Raw genomic sequence first — 25,297 nt, forward strand, 5'->3', positions numbered from 1 at the left:
CCACTAGGATACCTCATGAATATTCTCAGATATTCCGACCGTATGGGGTTTATGATTGCTTGATCAATTCCGTAGAAGGTACCAAAATTCCATCGAGCAAGATCTATGCCCTGAAAGAGGTTGGGAATCACACCTTATGACAGTACCTGGATAATGATCGCCATAGGGGGTTCATTAGCCGCTCCGACTAGCCTGCAGGCTCTCCATTGTTTTGCGTCTGTAAGAAAGGGGCCGGGGCTATAGTGTTGTGCTGTCGCGCTTTTAATGACATTGCGATCAAAAACTGATATCCCTTGCCCCTCATTTTTTCTCTACTAGACCCTACGCTGTGCACAAATATACACCAAATTGGATCTCAGAGGTGCTTATATAATTGTTTGTATGAGGACTGGGGATGAATGCAAGATGGCATTTCTGCATGAAGTAGGTTTATAGAAATATCTGGTAATGCTGTATGGACTGTGCAACCCTCCGGCCACTTTTTAGCACTTTGTTAATGTCATATTTTGTTATCTACTTGACAGATATGCGGTGGTATATCTGGATGATAATGTGATCTAATCTGAGGATCTAGTCACTGTTAGGCAAAGGTTTTATGCAGTACCCTTAGGGTGCACTACAACCACTCTGACTACAGGTAATAGGAAACCCATACTTGGTGTAAGCTTGTACTACACAATTTGGTATTGTGTTGAGCAGCCAGGCTTATTTCAAGAAGGGTCAGTGTGAGCTGTAGGGGAGTTATACAGAGATTCACAGTGACAAGTATTCAAATAAACACTTACACACAAGGTTTCTTGAATAAACAATTATTAATTAGTTAGAATAAGCCTTCTTCAGAAGGGAGCAATATAAAAGCAACACACAAATACACTTCAAAACTGTACTCACTTAGTTTCTAAATCAGTAAAGACCCTTTTGGGATGGCCCACATCCACAACCTACACCCTCAGGTGACTTCAATAGCTGGGGTGCTGGGGACATTAATATTCTACTGTTGGCATTTAGAATACTGTTAGAAGTTGGTAAAAGGTTATTGGAACAACAAGAGAACACAAATATTCTTAAGCAGGCAAATACTTTTGGATCCCCTAAGCAGAGTTATTCAGTATAATAGGCTAACTTCTTAAATAGGATGAAGCACTTCTGGTAGAAAAGTCTTTGCACAATGTTTTAGAAGTCTTTGAAGAAAAGAAGAATCCAATGTAGGGCCATAAGCTGATTAGACTTGTGAGTAGTAGAAGATGCAAGCAACTCTACAATGACAGGTACGTTCTCTCGACTTTACAGTACCTTTGTATTCAAGAACAAGTGCAGCAGATGACTTCTGTTCCAGTACAGCTCTGCAGATCTCACTGTTCCTGGGCCTCAGTGGTAGGGACAAGAGGGAGGACTTCTGGGGACTCCTGCTCTGCAATGGGACGGTGACCACTCGCAACAGGCAATCTCTCTCCCTGGTGCTTCGGTTTCCAGCAGTAACTCTGTGGAAATGCAACCAGCTCTGGGAGAATGTCCAGGTGTCTTACTTTGGAGTTGATTGATCCCACCAACTCAAGGGGAGAAGTCGTCCTTGCAGGGGCTTCTCTGTTGATGCAAATTTGGAGTTTCAGCACAGCTGCGGCGCTTCACCGGGAAAACCAACGGTCCAGGAGCTGCAGCTTGCGTCCTCTTCGCCTTCCAAGCCAAAAGCCTCGACTTTTATTCAGTTCTCTCCCATTTATTCCAGCCTAGCTGTCAGTCACCCAGCACGGTGGCTGTCCTTGCCGGAGAGTCAGCCGGCCAATCACCACAGAGTGCATTTGGGTCTCTTAGGAGACCAAGCACAGGGAGTTTCGGGCACATCCCTCACTTCCTGCACACCCCAGACACCCTGGAGCTAGAGGCAGGCTTCACTCATGAATCCCGCCAAAGGCAAAGCGAACAATGGGACCAAACCTGGTTTGGCACGCAGAGTAAATCTCAAGAAGGACTTTTACACAAAGAAATGGTGAAAAAAGAAGACGGGGGCCATTTTGACAAAGAACGCAGCCCGCCGTAATTGCACATGTTAAGGATTTCAATCGGGCGACACGCACACCGTGTTCTCGGCCTAGTATATAGCACATAACTGAGGTGCTTTTCTCCTTCTTTATGTGGATTCAATTTTGGGATGGTACACCACTCATATCACACCCCCTTTTCAAATACCCCGGGTCACGGTGGACAATGAACCAGGCCGGTTGGTAAAAGGCAATATTTATTTATTTTCAAATTCAAAAGCAATCATGCAATTTTTTATATGGGGCAGCAATCACCAATGTGGTGTTAATAACAGCAAGAATGTAATCCATGCACTTCTAGTGACACATATACAACACACCAGGGAATAGAAACACGTTTTGATTGTAAAAAAGATAGCACTCCAGTTAGGATTTCCCCCTGCAAAGTTCCCTCAACCCAGAAATAATAAATTCTGAATGAATATAAGGAAGCAGCAGGTGATCAGGAATAAGAAGCGGAAAACGGAATTTAAATCTGACTTTTCCCTCCCCAAATAAGAGTTAAAAAACGGATTTGAAACCCTTGCAAAGTTAAAAAGGACACTCGGAAATGGATGAATAAAATAATGAATGTGTGTAAAAACCTTGAAACAAATACAGTTCTTTACTAAAGCAACAATGTAAAGGTACTAACGATCACAAGCAATGTATTAGTAAGAGCATACAGTTCGAAAAACGAATGGAAGATTTAAAACAGTTTACAATCAAAATGACACGTTGGAAACTTTGCAAATATTTCCGTTTTCTGTGTAAATTTACTAAAATGGTTTCTTTTGAAAAACAGGTGAAATATTTAGGTAGGGAGATAGATATATATCACAGGTATTACAGAAGTTAATTTGGGTATCTAGCTGTTAAACTGAATGAGATAGGCAAGATAGAATGAGGTGCGTTTTTGGAAAAATCAGGCAGTGAAAGACACAAAAGCGGCTTTAAAATGGATCGCAAATTTTACTTAAACTGGATTTAATGACTAAGAAAAAGAGAATGCCACAAATTGATCTCTACAGTTACACTGCAGTTGTAACCCTTCACGTAGTGTACCCAGTTTCCTTTATGGAAAATGTATTTATTTAATCAAAATCGCTAATGGCTGATGTTTTATGCGAAAAAAGATTGAAGAGAAACTCAGCGCTAACACTAGGAATCAAAGGCAGAGTTTCACAGATAATGCGTACAATTTTAACAAGATATCGGGGTCAGAATAGGATAGCTTAGAGATTGGGATCGGACAATGCAAGGCAAGGTGTACTATGGATTTCTATGGGTTCCTATTGATACTCAGTCCAATTTAGGATTTTTGGACCGTCGTCGTTCTGGTCACCACACGGATCTGTTCTAATGAAGGACCGCCAGACAAAATCAGCGGGACTGGATCAGCTGGGCAGGGACTGGATACAAATGATAGTTCTGGTCACTGGATGGCTCAGGTACCTCTGGATGCAGTTTTTGGGCAGCAATTGGTGGGCCGCAATCCAGGCTGGTATCGGGAGGCTTCCAACAAAAATACCACTGCTTCTCCCTTTTGGGTATTGGGATTTTAGAATTAAGGCCTTGCTGGAAGAGTCGGCAATGCTTGGCCTGGTAATTGGATCTGGAGTCTGGATCAATGCAAAATGAAGGAAACAGGAACAGGACGCCCTGCAGGAAATCAGCAAGAGAGTGTCTAGAGTCTTGTCAGGGACCTTATTTATAGTGCATAATGACATCCTCAAAGTAGAGGCTGGGCAGGGTTAACTAAGCACGCCCCTAAACTACTTGGATTGGACAGGGGTGCTAATCTCCACCTTGCTCTCAACTGGTTGGATTTCCAAGGGAATGATTTCCGATTTATGAGGTGAGTTTTACAATGTCCAAAAACTGTCACATTTACTTTACTTAAAATCTGATTTTGCCAAAACATATTTATACAATTGCAATCTCTTAGTAAATTATATGCACAGTTTACATATTTTATGCAGCACATCTCCGTCCAATCCTCCAGTCTGTGGGACCTTGTTTCAGCCTTCTGATACATTTTGGTAATTTTGAGCATGAAAGATTCAGCCTAAAATTCCATAACGTTATACACAGATGCACATTCTCCCAAGGGGTGTAAGTACAAAAATGTATGTTTGCAACATTGATACTTTTCGATTTATCCTCAATACTTTGTCCTTTGTGTCCCCAAGGTGTCAGTGAGTTCTATCATGTCTCAAAAGAAAGCACAACAAAATCACTTTTTACAATTTTTCAAAGTCTTGCTGCAGGGATAGGAGTCTTTAAATTTTATTCTTGAAAATATTCTTTGGGAACAAATGGCAGTTCCTTTGTCCCTGGATCATTTTTTTTCTTTAACTTCAACTGCTGCCAACTGCCATTTTCCTCAGAGCATTGTGGGGGGGTTTCTCCCTTGATTGAAGTTATATTTCCCCTTCACACTTCAGACTTCCTTCCCTGGAAGCTTCATTGTCCGAGTCCCAGCAGAGATGAAAGTCTGTTGAACCCCGTAATAATCAGGGGGTTTTCAGTATCTGCTGAGAGAGAGCCCTTCTTTTGGTGCCACCCCTCCAAGCAGAAAACCTGTTTTTCAACTTGCAACTCCAGCCACCGTTGTTTTAATCTTTAATTTCTGATCTTAGATCCAGAATGAAAGCAAGCCTGTTGCATAAAATAACCCAGGTTATCGAGTCTGACCAGCCACAAACCCCTTCATAGTGCCAAAAACTGGCAGGTTTTCATTCACCAGTGTACTGTTCCAACACACAGGCATTTGTTTTTCTTTTAGTTTGCAAAAGACCATTTTATTTACACGTGGTGCAGCCGGCCTTCCTTCTTAAATTCAATTTTTCATCACCAGCAGATTCACACACTGTCCTGCAGCTATAGTTATTCTCTTGAAATGCTGGAGTTGGTCTGAAATACGGATACTTTGAAGCAGGCATGGCTCAACTAGTTAGTCACTCTCTGAACAGCTGAGTTTTGGATACTTTTGCAAAGAAAATGACAGCGTTTACCGTGTGAGTAAAAGTAAGGTTTTTTTTTTAAATTTTTTTTTTGACTGGGTTTGTCATTTCAGAATCATGCCTGGTTTTGCTGAGGCACAGTGAAACGCACAGGGCTTGGTATCGCTTATTAATCAGAGTGTCTTTAAGGAACAGAGGGAATCCGAGTCACAGCAGCATTTTTTTTTAAAGGTGAAAAAGGGTTTCTTTTCAATGGATATTTTGGCTTTTGCAGCAAAGCAACACTGCTTTTTCCACTTTCTTCCTTTTGTTTATGTGGGAACCCACTGGCAATCTCCTTTAATGTCCCCCCTGGTTCCATCCTGCCGGATGGGTGCTTGGCAGGATGGTGCAGCCATTTTTGTTGCTGTAACTTGCAAAACGCAGTTTTGAGCCATGGCGCTCGCAGGAGCCAGCGCAACCCTTTTGTGTTTGTTTCTGCACAAATGCAGCTTGCCGTTGAGTGGGTCAATATGCCCACACACACCACGGTAGTTAAAATTAAACCACTGCCACTAGCCATTCAGTGAGCAAAGGGTAACATAAAAAATATTACATGAGAAGCTAGACAATGGGGATACTAGGTAACTCCTCCAGCACCCTAGTGTAAGATAGTGTTTGCTGGGTCTAGAAAGTTAGAAATGTAAGTAAAGTCAATTTCACTTTACTGGTCTTGGAACCAGTAGTTTATCCAAGAGAAGGTATTTAAACCTTTGGGAAATCTGAAGGACTTCCCTGTGTGTCTGCACTGAAGGCACTGTGACACAATGTAAAAGATGATGCCTATGGAACAACCAAAAGAAACAGTGTTAAAAATCACTGTAAAATACATGAGAGAGTGGGGAAAAAGGGTCTCGCTCAGTCCTCAAAATCCAGCAAAGTTGCTGGGGGTCTCTAAGGTGGAGGGAATTGGCACATTTCTGAGAATTCTCCCTCAGTCACCCATATACATCAGGTGCATACTGTCCTTGATAGCTTGCCTAAACACTGCCTCTATTCTTGACTGCAAAAATGCACATTTCGTGTGTCCTCGATCGAGTTTTTGGCGTACATGCGGAGTTCTCGAGGGGTTTGCATCGATAACAGAAAGGTGAAATCCATAATGGACTGTCTTTCTCTTATAATTAGGAAGACAATACAGGGGATCTCTAACTTTGGAGATGCTACTGAGACTTTTCTGCCCTTGGTGAACTTCTGACTTGTGTTGCTAAAACGTCAATTACTTACGAATGGTCTCCCAGACCTCAAGAAGCCATCACTAACTTCAAAGTGGCATTCACATCTACTCCGGTATTGGCACACCGGAAGATAAAAATCCTTTGTCGTGGAGGTACCTCCCATGAAGCTGTGGGAGCCATACTGTCCCAAAGGTGAGTTGACACTGGGTAATTACACCATCTGGTGTTTGTCTCCCGCAAACTCTGTTCCATGGAAATAAACTATACTATCGCAGACAACAAATTGTTTGGTATTAAGCTAGCTTTCGAACAATGGAGTCTATATTTACAGGGTGCTTATCGTGTTTCTGTATACACCAACCACAGGAAGCTTTCATTACACTCTGCCCGTTGTTCCAATACTCGCAAAGTTAGGTGTCATCTGCTCTTCTCGTCCAATGATTTGTGGTCACTTTTCACCCTGGGTCTGTTCACACTAAATCAGATGCCTTATCCAGATGCCACGATCAAGAGTAAAATGGAAAACTGGCATTCAGCGGGTTGTTTGTTCTGCTCCCAGTCGATTCGTGAAACAATTTAAACAATAGGTACTGTGACGATTCATGAGATGTCGTCACTTGTTCCCAAGGAAGAGCCCTTTCCCATGACACTAGAAGGGTGCAGCCGCTACCCAATAGTCCCCCTCTGGGGGCAAGGACAATCACCTGGGGTGAAGCCCATTGGATGTTTTCACTCCCCAACATTCCCTAGCCCTTCCCACTGTTCAGAACCACTTTATTGAAAGTCAACCCCTCCACTGTTGCCATACCAGAAATAAACCTCAAGCCATAAGTACTAGGAAGAACAGAGGAGACATGAAGGTCATTGGCTGTGCTTGTACTGGTACAAGGTGGCCCAGATGAGGCATAAGGAGTCGGTTCTTAACAAAAACAAAGAACTTTTACAATCTGTATGGGAGGAACTCTATACAATGTATAAAAAGAAACAAGAACTATCAAATGTGTAAAGCCCAGTTGTAACCAGCTTGGCCTTGTCAAACCCCGGTGGGTCTGGCAGCAGGTGTGCAGGTGAACCAGTGCAAGAGATCTAGGGGCTGCCGAATGACCAGAGGGAAGAAGACACCAGGGAGGTGTCATGGGAGCCCTGCATGGGTTCTGCAGGAGTGAACCCAGGCAACAAGACAGCGCAGCCACGGAACAGATGCAAGAAGTACAATGCAGCCGATGGAGTCACGGCAGTGAACCAGCACAGCCGGAGAGAAGACCTTCGGTCCAAGAAGTCCCAGTGACGTAGCACAATCCCACACATGGTAACGGGAGGTACGGGAGACCATAGCGGACACAACAGTAGAAGGCAGACTGGTTCACAAAGCTCTCACTCGCCTCCAGTAGTGGGAAGCCTGCTACTTGCTATAACCAGGGAAGGGTCCGGGACCCGCAAGCAAATACTGAGAGTGTATGGGAAAGAGAAAACCACTAACCACAAGAGAATGCTCTGGAACCCCACCAGAGTGGCTAAGTGTTAGAATCAACGTAACCAGACTTATGCAGAGGCAGGGTCACAGGAGTACTTTATTATAGCATGGATGCAATATTTATACATTATCAGCATCACATTAGGTTTTCCGAGAAGCGGATAAGAGGAAGTAGATGTGATGGTGTGTCCTATTCCTGGGAGCATGTTCAAGAATGTCGACCGCCATGAGGCACCCTCTGTGCCACCGAATGTCATCGACGCATGGTGTAGTTGGCTTGCCAGCTTGTGTATCTTGCTAACTTTCTTCTCTATTTCCCCACTGTGATCGACCAGAAGTCAACAAGTTTGGTTGAGTGCTGCACGTAAGCCCCTTTCTCGATTAGAATCATGTCCAGAGCCGCCCTGTGCTACACAACTGTGCCATTGATTTCTGTTCCTCATTCAACAAGGGCAGTGCATCTACCGTTTCATTCGCCATACGTTCTACAATGATGAATATATTCAGTATAGCTCTTTCAAGATGTGCCAACCTTGCCCATGGAAACTCTATACGTACACCCCGGTTCACTAAGCCCCACCCCCCATATGTGTATATCCGCTAGGAACTCCTCACTGGTAGATGTATTGATCATCCTTCTTTCTTCCCACCTCTGATTCTGAACCCGTCCTGTTAATAATCCCTACCCATTGTATGGTGGTAGCCAAATTACAGTGCCCTTTCCATAATACTGGAAGTCTCTTGTATGCCTTATTACTACAAACATAGTGCACACCTGGCAGTGGCGTTGGCGAACAGGGTTGCAAGGACCAATCATATATGGGGAATCCTTGATGTAAGGAACCTCATTTTCTGCCACTTCCCTACCCATTCTGTTCATCCATCCTTTAGACGTTGAACCTGTAACATTATGTGCAATGGATAGTCGTGTGACATTTCGTATCGTTACTCAGCAAGATAATCCTTTGTTCCCCTGTGCTACGCCCATCTGACATACTTGACCATAATCGGCCTAGCTGTCCCTCGGATCCTAGGTACGGTACAAGCGATCCTGTTGAATTCCCTGAATAAAGTAGGCAGAGAGTATGTGATCAAAGGTGTGTTGTGTAAATGGTCGGGCGTGTGTGTAAGCACACCCAGCAGCAACACGTTAAATCGACTTAAATCATGGCTGTTCACCAGATCCAATGCTCATCGTCATTAGCGTGGTATGAGATAATGGAGGAGATTGACATATCCACATTCTGACTCTTCCACATCCTGCTTCCTGGCCGGGTGTGCAAATGCTTTTTCGTGCTCGGAACACAAAGCATTCAACACATGGGCTACTTCTGACACAAAGGGTACATCAAGCTGAAAATGGTAAGAAAGAACTGTGCCAAACCATACCAGGAGAAGGGAGTCCTTCTCATACCAAACCAGGAGTGGTGTTAAAGATGCTAGGGGAAGGGAGCCAATCCCTTGGCCTTGTTGTGAACTGTGCCAAGCAATACCAGGAGAAGGGCAGCACTTTCCTGGTCTCAAATTGGGAGTTGTGCTTGAGACACTAGGAGAAGGGAGTCATGCTCGTGGAGGCAAACCTTGTATAAAGGCTTTGTGAAACCTGCAAGCCTGGGGCAGGGAGGCATTCCCCCTGACATGTTCAATGCAAGAGAGCCTAAAGAAGGAACCTTCTGTTAGTTTATCCTTTAGTTATAGTGTGAGGGATATTAGTATGGTATTTATTGAGCCGGGACTAAGCTTCGAAAAGTAAGAGCGCTTTACAGAGGTATACACCAATACAGATATATGGCGGAGTGATTTACAGAGGTGTATAACATTACAGATGCATAACAGAGTGCTTTTCAGTGGTAATAACAGAACAGATGGACAGCGGGGGGCAGTTAGGAAACAGAGGGGGACAGCTGTACCAGGTGGCGGGGAGCAGAGGGGCAGGCGACCTCTAGCGAGGCGGGTGGCGCGAGGGGCGACGCGATGGCCTAGTTAAGGAGGAGAGACTCCTTGAGGAGGTAGGTCTTGAGTTCTTTTCTGAATTGAAGGAGCCTGGGGCGAGTCTGATGCTGATGGGGAGGCGGTTCAATAGTCTTAGTGCGTATGTAGAGAAGGCTCGTTTTCTGGTCCTTTCATTTTTGCAGCAGCGGATTTCAAGTCTGCACGTGTCCTGGCTTCTGCCGGAGATGCAGAGTTTGTCCGCGAAGTAGCTTGGTGACTTTAGGGCGACTGCCTTATAGATGATGCAGCAAGACTTGAAGGTGATTCACGCATGCATGCATGCATGCATTGGGAGTCAGTGATGGTCGATGAGGGCCGGGTGATGTGGTCATAGCTGCATAAACTCTTGATGAGGCATGCAGCCGCATGTAGGACGTTTCTCAGAGGCACAAGGGAGGATGATGGGAGGCCTTCGAGGTGTGCATTGCCCTGATCCAGGTGGGTTAGGACCAGGGCTTGAATGGTGTATCTAAAGCTGTCCAGAGGGAGGAACGCCTTGACCTTTCGCAGGAGGGAGAGCCGATACCAAGCTGTCAAAGTTCTCTTTGTTATGTGTGTCTTGAAGTAGAGGTGTTTGTCGATGTGGAACCCAAGTGACTTGGTGCAGGAGATAAGCTTGGGTGTGAAGCCCTTGGAGTCCATGTCTGGGTGTTGGTGGTGTTAGGAATTTGGTCTTGGAGGGGTTGAACTTAAAGTATGCACTGGAGATCCAAGACTGGATCAGCGAGAGGCAGGTTCTGAGCATATGGATGTCGGTCTTGAGGTATAGGAGTGTGTCTGTGTATTTGTGGATGTTGTGTGTGGCTAGGAGGGCTCCCAGCTGCTCCATGTATATATTGAAGATCAATGGGGAGAGGATGGAGCCTTGTGGGATAGAAGTAAGTTGTGACACAGGACTGTGGAGTTTATTTTGACAGACATTCTGAGTGGCCCTTTAGCATTAGTTTTGAGGCAGGGGAGCCCCTCATAGAGATAGGGTTCGATAGGTTTTGGTACTGAAAATAAGTCTATAACCACCACCATGCCACCTTTGTGTTGGCTTCCTTCTTCGACAACCTAACAGTACAGAGATCGCCTAATTGTGGATCAGGCTGCATCCTTATTATAAAAGGTGGGGGCACTTCAGTACATGCATGGATTACTTCATCTCCCTGATGGGGACACATGCCAAATGGCAATTAAGTGTTGCCATGATGACCGGACCACTGGTCACTTCAGTCTTAACAAGACTACCGATCTACTACAACGTTGGTGGTCTGTCCTCAGAGGATGTGCCCTACATCCATACCTGTGCATAGGGCTGGGTGATATGGACCAACAATCATATCTCTATATTTTTGGGCTGAATGGCGATATAAGAGATGCATCTCAATATTGTTTGTGGGTTTAAATACGGAGTTGTAAGCTGCCAACTACATGCAAGATGTGTCAAACACCTTTTATTTATAAGTCATTGAACAAAATAAAGTGCAAATACAGGGTTCCTCTTCCTGTTTGATAATACACATAGCTGTGTAAATGTAAAAATGTAAATAAAAATTGTAGTATATGTAATAATGTGTGTATGTATATATACATATCTATCAACGTTAATGACATTGTCTCATCCTCTGTCGATATTAAAAATAAATCACTATAGATCTCCAAAACTTAATATATCAGCCAGCCCTATGCTGTGCGGTATGAACAAAATCCAGTCATAAAAGGTCTAGTGCAGTGTAACCCCTACTCTCAAATCCGACAGAACCTTGGAACACACCCTGTTTCGATTTCATAATGGAATTATCGTTGGATCATGGGCATTCCGATATCCTAGTTGTGGTTGATTTCCGGACTAAGATGGCACACGTCATTCCTTGTGACATGGTGCCCACTTCCTCTAAGCTAGCATCCTTAATGTTAGCCTCCATTTTCCATCTCTGGGCTACATTCCGTGCTGGTTTTGGACAGGCACCTCCCAATTCCCATCTAAATATTGGAAACCTTTCACGCCCCTTTTATGCATAGAATTGGGCCCGTCCTCTAGTTATCACCCACAGTCTGATGATCAGACGGAGAAGTTAAATCAGACGCTCGAACAATACTGGAGTTGTTTTTATTGCACACAACGTCTAACATCCTGGGTCCATCTTTTACCAATGGCATAATTTGCCTACAACTATTCTAAACATTCATCCACAGATTATTCCGTCTTTTATGCCAATTATGGCACGTACCCTTGTATTCTGCACGTAATCCTACTCACTGCTACCGTGGTACCCACAGCTAAAAGCAATGTGAACATTATTATTAAAGAGACTTCGAGCGCTGTCCCGAGTCCTCTGTCCAATGTGGAGCAGACCTATAAACTGTATGCTGACGGGCACAGACGGTTGTCCCTGATGTATCATGCTGGTGATCTAGTCTGGTTATCCACGAAACACTTCCATATCCCAGGCTCTAAGAAACATGGCACGGTACCTTGGTCTCTATGCTATTTTGCTTCTCAACCAAGTGGCTGTGGCATGAACACGCCCCATACAATGGAATGTGCACCCTGTATTCCACGTTTCACTGATCGAGCCCTGGGTACATGGTACACATACTCCTGCTTGTCCCTCTCCTATTGACTTACAGGGACTACCTGAATATGAGGTGTATGCTATTTTTGACTTCTGTGTGGTTCATTCCAGGTTGCAATACCCGGTGAATTGGAAAGGCTACGGACCAGAAGACCATTCTTGGGAGCCCACGAGCAACATCCATGCATGTCGCCTTGTTTCTCGCTTTAATCGTCTGGACTCACAAATCCCCCAATCCCCCAGCAGGTTCTTTTCAGGGGTTGGGGGGGCACTGTCAGGTGCCAGTAGGAACGTGCACCAAACCCTGTACGCCATATGGCTTCTGTGAGTGGAGACTACATATCCCATCATCCTCTCACTGATAGCACATACCGCAGCGCATATAGGTGCCTTCCTCAGAACACCCATCAACATTGATTCTTACGCCTCTGGTGCTGTTCATCGCGCTGTGTTCCCAGGGCACTTTCTTGCCCTTGCTCTGTCCCTCCTACTCTCCTGAACCCAGGAGCTACCATCACCCTAATCCCCTGGACTTAAACTGGACACCCCTCAAATAATCTTCCACGTTCTGTTTCTTCCCCCAATAACACCCCATTCCCCGCCCCACTAAGAACATAGTCTTCTGTAATCCGGGACAACTTGCATCTTGTCCCTGCATCCTCTTGCCGTGGGTGGCTGTGGATTCACTTTCTTGAATCGGACCCTCATTATGCCAGTCTCCTAAGTAACGTGTACCTATTATTACTTACACACAAACACACACCCACACACACACCCTCACACACCCCTTTCTTGTTTGTTCCCTTATGATCCTGTGTGCTGCCTCTTCCCAGAGGGCTCTCCTTTCCCTGGGGCTACCGGCTCCACTCCAGGGGTTTCTTTCCTCCTCAGTGTGGTGTGCTGTTGGTTCTCTGTGGGCCTTTTGGGGGTAACGCCAAACACAGAACCCGACACCTTTCAGCAATGAATTACTGTTGCAATGTGATTGTTACCAACTGCCTATTAAGAATCGGTCTGCAGGAGTTTTACGGTTCGGATGGAACTGCAATAGCATGGATATGTTAGAATGGGATTGAGGTAACTTGTTTAAAATGAGGGAGACTATCGTAACTTTGAATGAAAGAAAAGAACCATGGGTTATTCCATATTCAAATAGAAGCTCATAACATTGGCTGTTTAGAATGGGACTGGGGTAGAAAAAAGAACGAAACGGAGTAGGAGTTACTGTTCAAATTGCTAGCATTGAGTTGTTTTGTCTTGTTTTTCAGGAATTTCTAACATTTGACGATGCTGCCATCTTCTTCTCAAAGAAGGAGTGGAACGAATGGAAGGAGGTTGAAGGATTGCTTGAAAAGCATTCGATCATGGAGCATAATATCGCTCAACCATTACTGGGTAAAAATCAAGCTTTCTGCCTTCTCTTGTAGAATATCATTGTACTTGCTAGCTGGATGTGCTGTTTCGTTTCATGAGAAAATGTAATGAATCTTCTAAGCAGAGGGTAGACCTACAAGCACAATGTTTAGTGAATTGGGTGGGATGGAGCAAAATCCTATTTTGCTTGGTGGCTGAAATCCTTGACCGGCCCTGAATTGACTTACATTTTCTATTTCAATGCTGCTTATACCCTCGGCACTACCAAAATTCCTGAATGTTCTCGAACAATGGCTTAAACCTCTCGCCAAGACTATACCCACCATGCCTCTTTACACCTGGTGGTAAAATAGGAAAAGAGAATGAAAGTAAAAGAACATTGCTTTATATGTTCTTGTCCAAAACGTACGCTAAAGGAAATTCTTGTGTTTGAAAAAAAAAATAATAAACTCCTTAACCCACCAAACCTTCTTGTTTTTTCCCCCCCAATACCCTATTTTACAAGGACACCACCTATTTTAAAAGTTGGAGCGAAATGGTCCATAGAGCCCATGACTGCTTGGTCAGGTTGAGCTCTGCCTATCTAGCTGCTGTCACTCTGTGATATCTGGTGTAGACCGTGCAGCAGAATGCCAGCTGGTGAAACCGGTATAGCCCAAGATTCTTTTATTTATATTGAATTAAATGATGCAGGTAATTCGGTTTCTTAAAGCGAGGTCTACTAATCAAACCCACTTCATGAAGCTCCATGGCAAAAGCCTAGGGCATTCATGTGCCTTTGCTATGTCAGCCTCCTGACATTTTATTCCCGACAACTGCGGGAACACAAAGTTGCAAATGGCAGAGATGTTTTTTATAATCTTCTGCAACTGCTGATTCAAAACATAATTGTTTATCCTAGGTAGCCTGGTAGCGCTTTTTTTAAAACATTTTTTTAATAAGCCATGCTTGGATTGTGGCATGGTGGCTGCTAGGATCATAAAATTATACAGCTACATTCATTGGGGATCTCATTTTGTCAGTTGGTTGAGCAGGGCCTTAACCATGACCGCGGTGATGTGTATTAGCTGTCTGGCTTGGCTGTCTCCACAACAGCTGTGGGGGAGTTGGTCAGAATGTTGCGTCTTTGATTTCCCTGAGGAAGGCCAACAGCTTTCTCACAGGGCACGGGAAACTTCCCCAGGTGGGCGGCTGAGACCTGGCACTTCAAAAGCAGTCCTGACACGACTTAAAGCCACTCTCACATCGGGGTTTGGATCACTTGAGTCCTTTTGAAGTCAGCAACCATGGGGGGTGGGGTGGAGGTAGAGTTTCCCAGGGAGAGGTTAGACCGGGAGAGGGATTTGTCCATCTTGTTTTCTGCTATGGATCTCTACAACGTCTTCTGATCACCTCCACTACCTGCAGACAAAAAGCACTCTTGTGTATGCTGTCTGAATGCAAGGCGCACTTGTTACAGCAGTCTGGATTGAGACCCCCGACATCAGGCCTTTTTTGGACCAATCTACTGTAGCAGCTTTCCTTTATAAGGGAGGAAATATATTTTGTCATTCTGTTCTTTGAATAGCTGACCTGTTCTATAAACCACCAGATGCCAGCTCGACCCATTCCAGCCAACCTCACTGAATTAACCCAATTTCCAGCTTGACTTGACCTGCGGCAAATCTCACCTTCTCGAATGATGACCCAACTCTTTAGAATCCGTGTTTTGTCACCGACTCACCTGCCAAACTATTGGAAGCCATCAACTTGCCGGTCTCGAACACTGACTCCTATTGAGACCATGCCTCAAACCAACTTTATGCTGACTCGATCATCTCAACATCTGCTTGATTTCAGCATAGCTACTGGAAGCCTGTCCCTACGCAACACTATCCCGAAGACATAGCCTGCCCTCTGCCTGCGCTACGAAAAGAGGGGAAGTAGGCATACCTGTTGGGCTGTGCCTGTTTCACCTTTATAATTTGGATCACTGCTGCTTTAGTACAGTGGGGAGGTGGGCTGATTGGTAGTTTAGCCACTACTCCTGCAGAGCAGTAGTCCTATCGTCACAGACAGCGGGTTTCTGGTACTGCTCCTGTCTGCCCTGATAATAATCTGGCATGGACTTGGTTTGTAGTGGTTCCCTTAGCCCAGCAGATATGATTACTGCATACTTCAGTGCACTGTGCTAGCGATCGTAGAGCATTTTCTTCCACCCACCCTCGTACCACAGGAAGTGTAAAAACAGGTCCTGTGGTCTTTGTTTTGTGGATAAAGTCTCACCTTTTTAACAATATTGCACAACAGAATTTTGTTTTGCATTTATGGCGCAGAAAGGCAATATTTCAAGGTGGTCTTTCCATAAGAAGTGTTACCGTTTACACATGGAGGACATTTATTTTAGTTAAGATAAATAACAGTGCAAAAGCACTCCTGCACCATTAGAAGATTGGACTGAAGAACCAATAGTGATGCCATTAATTCAAACAAGCTTTCGGTGTGGCCATGCCACTGAACATGGGTTGATCCCGTTAAGGTTAACTATAATATTCTAATCCAGGCAAAGAGAAAATACACTGGCTTCATGTTTCTGATGTGAGTCAAAATGCAAACAAATTTCAGATGTGCCTTTTTAAAACTCATTTTGGCCATATATGAAATTGCAAAAGGCTGCATGAGATAAAGGCTAAATAACACCCCAATTCATATTGCACAGAGGGTGAGCAAACACTTACTCTTCACCTTATGCTTCTTAACCTGGTTAAAATCAAACCGAAGGAAACCCATTTTTCCCACAAAATAGCAGGAGCGCAAAGTGCTGCCTAGCTGTACTTTGGCAACACTGTTTTTCCGAACAAGACAGAAAATTGGTCTGCAGTGACCGTCAAGAGCCATGATAAATTGTCCTGCGTAAAACAGCCCGGACCTAAACACTGCACAAACAAATATGTTTTTTAGTGCCAGATTGGAGCATTGCCCATAGAAGTAGAGACCTCCCCAAGTGTTCCCCTATAAGGACCAGAGCTTTGCGTATCATATTAGCAAGAGCTGAGCCACTGTGGTTAGGCCGAGCAATGACTCAAGACAATAATGGGTAAGTTTTGGTAATTCTTTATCCTGGCATTTTCCAGGGAAAACATTGGGCCAAATGCCTATTGGGACTAGACTGTGATAAGAACTATAAATAAGGGCCTTTCTAAAGTAAACTGTGTCCAGATGGGAAAACATACTGTGGGTTTGATCCAGGCATCAAAATCTATTGCTGTATCAATAGTTCCAAGAACAAAAGCTCCGAAACGTAGTCTTTGAATTCCATGCCCCTCTGTGGGGCACTCTGGTTTAAATAAAATGTTCAATGTGCGTGGCTAACAAAGTTGGAAAGGGCTAATCTTAATGAATCCACAGCCTCCAGGCTACCCCAAGCTTACACACAAAATGTTCCACAATTTGACTGTCTTCAAAACCTAATCTTAAATGTCCAGCCCCATTTAAGAAAGCAAAGAAAAACAAATTGCTCTGGGAAGGTGCTTAGTAAGGACTCTCTAGTCTTCATGCTTTTACCAGCGCTCTGAAGACCTGTTCCAGGGTTTGGATTCTGCAGTGTCTTCTTCATAGGCTCTCTTGCAGCCTCTGGTTTCTTCAATGCTTGGTAGATTTTCACCAGATGTTCACTTTCTTCAGTATGCTTGCCAGTACTGGCTCATCTATTACTAAGCCTTCTGCCAGAAACCTTGTCCCCCTTCACTGGCAAAGTCAGCACATTTGTCAGGAAATGCAACTACCACCTCAAGTTCATGAAAAACATCACTGTGTTCCTACTGACCCATCACTGAGAAGTTCTAATCAGAACCATTCCCTCTAGGCTTGATTACCACAACACACTATTCTGCTTCCCCCCCATTTCCACAGCAATATCTCTGGACCAACTCCATTGAATCCAAAAGAAAACCTCCAGCCCCCATGACTGTACCATCAAAAGCTTCAAACAATTACACAGGTTCCTGATCATATGACTATGACCCTATCAAGAGGGGACGGGGCCCCCTCTCAGTCTGAGGTGGGAGACCTACCACAGTGTTATCAGAGCCAGTCCTACCCAGAGGTGGGGTATGGCAGTTGGGAGTGCCCGAGTCCCTGTCCCTTCTACTTATGCCTGCTTGTATGAATTAAGAACTTTTCTGACACCATCCCTGCACTGCACAATGCTTGTCAGTCATTCTTGTACTGTAGGACTAAAGCATATAGCTTGCCTAAGCGGTGGAAGAACGAGCAAGCAACCTGACCGGGAGAGACCGCAAGGAGCTGCCTTGGGTCAGAGCAGCCTTTGCAACAGACTAGTGCATCCAGCGTGTTACGAGACCTTTAACAGTCCAAAACAAAGTAACTTCATCTAGTGTGCAGAGCCATTCACTTTGCGCACCAGCAAACTCGGCACATCATGCACAAATCTCAGACCATTTTCTTGTGATTGGGCCAAAGCATATTGCCATAACCAACGAACTGCAACATTGACCGTGAATGCAACAGGCTGCCGTTTCTTGGAACAGGCAGACCTGCATTTGTGAAAGTCTTCAGACCCCTTTTATGTCTTTGTTCCCTTGTGACACCTCCCCTGAGGAAAGGGATGCTGAATATTGGCCCAGGTAACCAGTTGAGGGAGACCAGTGTAGGGAAAAGTGGGAGGGGTGGGGGGGGAGTATACAAAGGGTGACTGGAAACGGGAAGGTGTAGGTTGATTGAGTGAGGGCCAGGGAGAAGGAGGACAAAGGCAAAGTGGAGGAACAATGTTGCAGAGAAGCAGGATTGCTGAACGAGTGTGCAAGGAGAGGTATTAGTTGGTCAGAGATGGAGGTACTTAGGCTTCGAGTGGAAGTGGTGAGAGTAACAGAGTAGGGCATGAAAACGCACCAGCACAATTGGGGCCTGTGTGTCTATACAAGCATTGCATTGGGGAATCTAGATTAGGGGCCACCTAGATTGTTCCTGAGGGAGATCTAGGGTGTTTGCCCATCACTACCAGGCACTCTCTAGAGACAAAACTAGCATTGAGGGATGCTTGGTTAAGGGAGGGAGCAGCATGCACTAGATGGGAGCAAAGGGGACGGCCCGTATTGAGCCCCTTTACCATACCTCTAATAAAGAAACATAATGGTCTGGGAGAGTTGATGTGTTCTTGGGGCCCTCTATCACATGACACATTTACTGCTTGCCTATTTTTCTTGTTTTCCTGCTTCCTTGCACACTGAAGTGAAATCTGTTTTACATGGGAACATAACATAAATGTCAATGAATTCATAAATTAGGAATGACAGCTAAAAAAGTCTTGGCTTGGCTCCGCAACATGGTCCTTATGAAACTCCAAATAACCCTTAACACAGCGACTGCTCAACAGAGAATGGGGAGGGAAGGGGGAGCGGGTGAGTATCCAACTGATGAATCTGGTTCAAAGGATTTCATTCAGAACTATGTACAAAGGTTGGTCAATGTAAATGTAGGGTGGTCAGAGAGAAAAGTCTTCTTACTTGCGAAAATTAAAAAGAAATATGTATCTTAGACAAAACTCCTGATTGTACGACCTCCGTGGCCCCTGAGAGTTTCTCCCTTTTTCCACCACTTGGCTAGCATAGTGCAAACAAAAAGCTACTTCTCCTCTTGCAAGTGCCATGCTTTGCCATAGTAGGGTTCACAGTGGCTCCTTGAGGTGAGGTATGCCGGTAGGGTTGCCAGGCGCTTGGCCATCTCCACAAAAAAACACAGAGGTAAAGGGGAATTCGGGCCTCCACCTAACAATTCCTTACATAGGTTCAAAAACCTTTAAATGCACACAAACAATGTCAGGGGGGCATTAGTTCCAATGCAATGGAAAGCCACACTAGGCCAAAAACCAGAGATTTGAAGAACCTCAATCATATAAAGCGAAGGTATACATAAAATAATAATTTTCCACAAAAAGAACACCATTATAAAAACATACACTTGATTCCATTGTTAATATAGAATTTGTCAACAATTCTCAGTTCCTTAAATGGGAGATAAAGTGCAAAGGGTATATGAAACGGACAGAAATTGTAATTCAATCAATCTCCAGCCCTCAAACTAGTTCTGTAAAAAAAAGTGTCATCTGCCATACAATTTTACCAATCAACCACATCAACGCTCCAATCTCACTAAAGCTGAGTTCACTGAGATTGGAGTTCATTCATCCTCATTCTAACTTTCGTTCCAACTTGTTTCTTTCCAAAGAAGTGTGTGAAAATTATTTGGAAATTAATCAGGGAACTGTCTGTAAACAATAGATGGCACTCTAAACTAAACCGTTTAGCCAGTATAAAAATCAATCATAGAACATTGACACTGATAAGTGTGTCTGAATCCCTGGATTCGCCCTGGTTCCGAAATAGTGCTCGGGGATGTAGTTTATCCCTCAAGGTTCTGTTTCTGGTTGACGATCGTGTGCATCACCAATCAGTTCAAGGTCAGTAACTCAAGTTCTTTAGCGGTGGGTCCAGCAGTTCCGTTCAGGTTGAAGGTGGATTCAGCTAGATTGTTGTCTTGTTAACTGTGTGCAGCTCGTGTGCCGCAAGCGTCTTCTGTATTACATCCGAGTCTGCTTTTACTTCCCGATCTGTTCGTCGTCGAGGAGTAGCTGTTTAGAGATATTGCATGGGCAGATGGTTGCATTAGTCAGTTGCAGTTTATCGGCCCCGTGCGGGTGGCGTCCTGAATTGGTTTTAGTCCTAATTCCAACACGTGATTCGTTAAGTTGCCATATCGAAGGGGAGGCTACAAGTAGTGTTTGTTAATGCATCACTGCTACCTGTTGCACAGGATCCTGATCCATGCGTTCAGGCTTGCTGTTAAGGTACCGTATGGTGTGCCGTCATCCGTCAGGTCCACGATCCGTCTAATCCCAGCTGTCCTCAATCTGTGAATTCGCCATCTCCTGCAGTACTTCCTTGTTTTAGGGGCCTGAGCCGATGACCCAAGACAGTCTCACTTTCCGGCTTAATGAACTAATGCTTGCTTGTGCATGGGAACCTGTTTCTTTGCCTGTCCGTCGCTACGGTTTCTCGGTCAACTAACCTCGCCATTCCACTCCTTTCTTTTTCCACTTCTCACAGACAGTAGGTAGGCTGGTTTTGTGTGGCTGTCTGGTTGTAAATAGATATGCACCTCTAGGGAGCCTTCCACCATCTACCGGTCTTACTTTTAATTCCCTGCCTTCTCCAACCAAGAAGGTATCGTCCTGGTCCATTCTTCTCCCCCTCTCCTTGGATGACTTTCACTCAGTTTTCTTCATCTCCTTCCTGCTTTTTCCTTTCTCAAACTTCTCCCATCACCTTGGTGTTCTCCTTCAAAATCTCTCCATAGTCTCTTCTCCTCCTTGTCCTCCTCCTCTGTGTTCTATTGCTCTCGTCCTTCACCCTCTATTGCTCTCGTCCTTCACCCGAAATTTCTTTTACCGCCACCTCCTCCTGCATCTTAATCTCTCCCTGCACCTTTGGCTTTCTACACCTCCTCCAAGCACCTTCCCCTGTCTCCCCACCTTTAATGCTCCGCAACTCCAAAGCGCACACTCTCTGTAGATCTGTTTAGGCATTTCATTTCCTCACTCTGGGTTGGGATTTGCATTGAAGCTGTGTTTTGTAATTATCACATTTAGGATTGGGCACACAGTACATGTTTAGGTTGTCTACTTTGTTTCTTACCGGGTTGGTTCACCAAATTGAAACTGTGACGGGGTCAGGGGCCTGAACCTCTCAAGGGGGGGGAGGGGGAGGAGGCGGCGACCCCTCTCAACCTGGGGCAAAAGGCATATCCGGTTGTTTGGTTGTGCCAGTTCTGTCAGATGTAGGGTGAAAGAGTTCTGAGGGCCCCAGTCTCTGTCCCCCTCCACATGTGCCTGGTTGCAAGTGAGATCCCACTCATCACCTCATGCCTCCTTTGTATTCTGGTGCCTCCTGTTTTTTTTTACCCCTGGACTTTGAGATCCAGCATTCAGAGTGGCAACCAGTGAGATGCCCGACCCACGAGAAAGAGCAGAGCAACGAGCCAGAGTTGATGAAACAAAGTCTGGGCTGTTGGAGTAGACCCTTCCTTGTCACAGAAGGTGAATGCGGAGGGCCATCTATGCCAAACAGCCACTGGACCCGCAGAAGAAAGTGGAGGGGCAACGGGAGGCCGGAGGGCACAAAGAACTATTGTAAACTCGGAAGCCTCACCCCAAAGGTAAAAGCATAAAGACTATGGCCAGAGAACCAGGTTATGCGATAATGGAATCCAAAAAGTAATGGTGAAAATACCTCTGCAGTGAAAAAGTTGCCAAGCAAAAAATAGTAAAAAATGCAGCTGATAGGTAGCCAAAAAATGTAGTGCTGCTAGGGTCGTTATTCGGGTTAAGGATGGTTTAGCGGTCTTGTGATTGCCAGAGTTAGCGTAAGGCTAAGGGGGTAGGGTTGGGGAGTAAATATGTTTGGGTGTGGTTAGGGAAGATTAAGTGTCAGGTTAACTGTTAAAGAAAGCGATACAGCTGTTGAAAAGGGCTGGTAATGCTGGCCTAGAATAGCAGTTTGGATAAACGTGGTTAGGGTCAATTTTAGAGTTGAAGTTAGGGTAAGGTTATTATTACAGTTAGGGTTTGGGTTAGGCCAAGGGCTATGTAATTTATGGTGAGCTTTTGATGGGGTTGGAGACGGGTTCACTGTTCATTTTCTATATATTTTGCATTCAGTAATATGCACATAAAATGCATAAGGGCGCTGAAGGGTTAGTGTTCTGCGAGTTCAGGGTAGGATAAGGGTTGTAATCAGAGTTAGGATAAGGTTTAGGAATAGAGTTTGTGGAGGTTTCTTTAGAGGTGTGGGTCATATTTATGGTTTGCAGCCTTGAGCTTTGGTTTATTTAAAAATGGCTTTTTGGTAACCTTATAACTGTCAACATTTTCAGTTTGCATTGCATGTATTTAATTGAACTTTTTGCTGATTGCATTTTCACATGTTTTTGTGGGCACGTTTTCACATAGAACCAAAGTAACTAATGGAAGAAAGAGGAAGCGATCTAACTGGGCAAAAGGCCTATGAAATGGAACAAGCAGCCGAGGGCAGTCTTGAGTTGCCCGGGTGATGACAAGTGGGGAGGAGCGGTGGAATGAAAGTGGAGCAGAGCGTGGAGGTGACTAACCATGTTAAGTGAATTATTGGTTGATTCGATAAAGTGGTACTCTGGTGTGAGTGTGTGTATGGTGAGTGAATGTAGTGACAGAGGTTAAGTGCAATAGTAGGGGAGTGAGTAGCACAGATAACTGGATGAGTGCAAGAGAAGGAGTGGTATAGACTGGAGTGGAGAGTAGGAGATGAGTAGGTATGAGACGTGTAACATCAGAGGGACAGGAGAGATGGATGGGGGAAGAGGAGGGGGAGGAGAAAAAATGAAAAGGTCATCTGGGTCAGGAATACAAAGCACAAGAGAGGGTAAGACTGAGTGATAACTGAGCAGTTGGAAGTCTAAATTTCTCATTACAAATGAAAGAATAATAACTGTATTTCAGTGTTGGACCGTAAAAGTAGCTATGCTCATGTATACAGAATACAACATTCATTAAAACAAATTAATTCCTAAAATTCTATTGTTGCGTACAATTAAAATAGACATTGCTTAAGTCATCACAAGTCCAATGAATATAAAACTCAAATAAGTTACAATTAATTATAAATCCGGTGAACATTATCTTGATAACAAGCTAAGGAAGTTGATAAAATGCATAAAATAGCCTAGTTGGTAGGAGTTTATTGACTGGAATGCTTCTCTCTACGCAGCGCTTTCATTCTTCTCAACCAGGCCCTATAGATATATGTGTTAATATCTGCATTCCTCTTGCAGTGTTCCAATGCCTCATTCACCCTCCAAACTCCTTTTATTCCAAGGATTGGCATAAGATACTTAACTGTAAGGTTGCTATATCTCAGACAAAACCGCCTTTTTTGGCCTCTGGGTCCCCACAGGCCAAAAAATCTGGATGGTTTTGATTACTCCAGTTTCTCATAAAGTGGGCCACTCGCAGGGTCCCTGCTTTCAAATCATATAATAATGAATGGGCTAAACTGGGTGTAATGACATCTAAGGTACGTTAAAAACAAAGGTCTCTTTGACCTGAAGATACTGTTGGCCACAGGAGAGATTTGCACAAGCTGTCACCAGGATTCATACTTGAAGACTGGTCCCAATACTGCTTAAGACCCAAAGTTCTGCCCCAGTATTTAATTTGCTCGAGTCACGGGTTGAGCGGCTATCTTCCAGTAATACCATTTTTATCAACAGTTCTTTGAATATATACAGCCTGGGTGCTGTCCAGATACAAATCCAAATATACAGAGGTTTAGCCGCTATTAAATGCTCAATAGGGCACGCGTTGCATTCTAAATGCAATATGGGGTTCAGAGCACTATTTGGTTGTGCCACGATTAATTAAAAAAAAACCTATTTTCTGCAACTCCTAGGGCTTTTGACTTTTCTAGTTCCCCAAATCTCTGCAGCATACACTGCTGCGGGGATGGCCCTTTAATCTATATAATTCGAAGATGGGGGCACAGCGCCCTTTCCATGCAGTGAATAGAATTTCCTGGTGCCCCCTCAATATTGGTCAGTGTCATAGTAGCTGTGGAAACTTGGTCACACCATGAGCCATTCTCAGCAAAACATAGGCCCATATAGTTGTAAGTGGTGCCAGCATGACCCCGTCTATCTCTATATGTGCCTTCACATGTCTAGCTGTTCTGCTTTGGTTGATTTCCTGACAGGTCATCGCGTTTCTTCACGAATACCGACGCAGTGTGCCTTAAACCCCCACGGATGTTGACAACACAGGGCCGTCCACAAAGAGAGCTGAAAATCTGAGGTTGCCAATCCTAAGTGGGTTCATGCCGCCTGCCTAAAGCACCTCTATTAAACTATTAATATAGATAGAGGAGTGGGGTGCGTACACAACCCTGCCTAACCCACGCTAGACTTCAAACTCCTCAGTATTTTCTCCACTCATCCCCCATCTTACAGAGGCACTACCATTGGAATATAATAGCTGAATGACCTGCAGGAATATTGTAACCATGCAAAACCTGCCATAGTTTGTTGCGTGGTACGACTAGCAACTTTTGTTGAGACCCTTGTTTGGATTCCAGCTCACGGGGTGATACCGGGTGCTTGTGGCGGCCCAGGCCTCTGGGGCCGCCTGCCTGCTGTATGCAACCCAATCTGAGGCTGATCTTACTGTGGCCACACACATACTTACAGATGCTGCTGGACTTGTGGGGGCAGTGGAGTGAGAGCAGCCGAATTCCCCCCCCCTCACCTCCAAATCTCTGATCGGACCTTGCCTCATTGATCCATCTCCCACAAACTGGGCCCTTGGCGCCCCCTCGCCCCTCAGGTGCTGCTCTCCTGGTCACGTTGGGTCGGGGTCTGGGACTCCTAATTGGGCTGCCACTGAGCCCTGACCTGCTCTTGGCTCCCGAGACCGCTGTTGCAGGCTCCCTCGTCCCACTGGGCTGCTGCTGCGGGATTGGAGCGGGAGCCAGGACTTGATGGAGTCATAGTAGGCTCTTCGGAAATCGGGAGCCTCGGCAGGTTTGATTGTTGGATTCAAGCAGCTATTGAAGCATTTGCCTTTTAAGTAGAATCCATCACATCATTGCTTTCTGGCCCACTGTATGGAGACTCA

The 25,297-nt window shown here is 44.8% G+C and overlaps 1 protein-coding gene across 8 annotated transcripts in view; it reads left to right on the forward strand.

Annotated features, from left to right (window-relative positions):
- The window catches only part of LOC138567574 (zinc finger protein 250-like), a 312,546-nt gene that overhangs the window by 144,452 nt on the left and 142,797 nt on the right, over positions 1-25,297 (forward strand). For all 8 annotated transcript variants that reach the window (XM_069645935.1, XM_069645937.1, XM_069645931.1 and 5 more), the window contains exon 3: positions 13,497-13,623. In XM_069645935.1, coding sequence (XP_069502036.1) covers positions 13,497-13,623 — 127 coding nt within the window. The remainder of the gene's footprint in view (positions 1-13,496; positions 13,624-25,297) is intronic.

The sequence above is a fragment of the Ambystoma mexicanum genome, chromosome 2p (assembly GCF_040938575.1).
Source record: "Ambystoma mexicanum isolate Mex_15411 chromosome 2p, UKY_AmexF1_1, whole genome shotgun sequence".
Classification (NCBI taxonomy): domain Eukaryota; kingdom Metazoa; phylum Chordata; class Amphibia; order Caudata; family Ambystomatidae; genus Ambystoma; species Ambystoma mexicanum.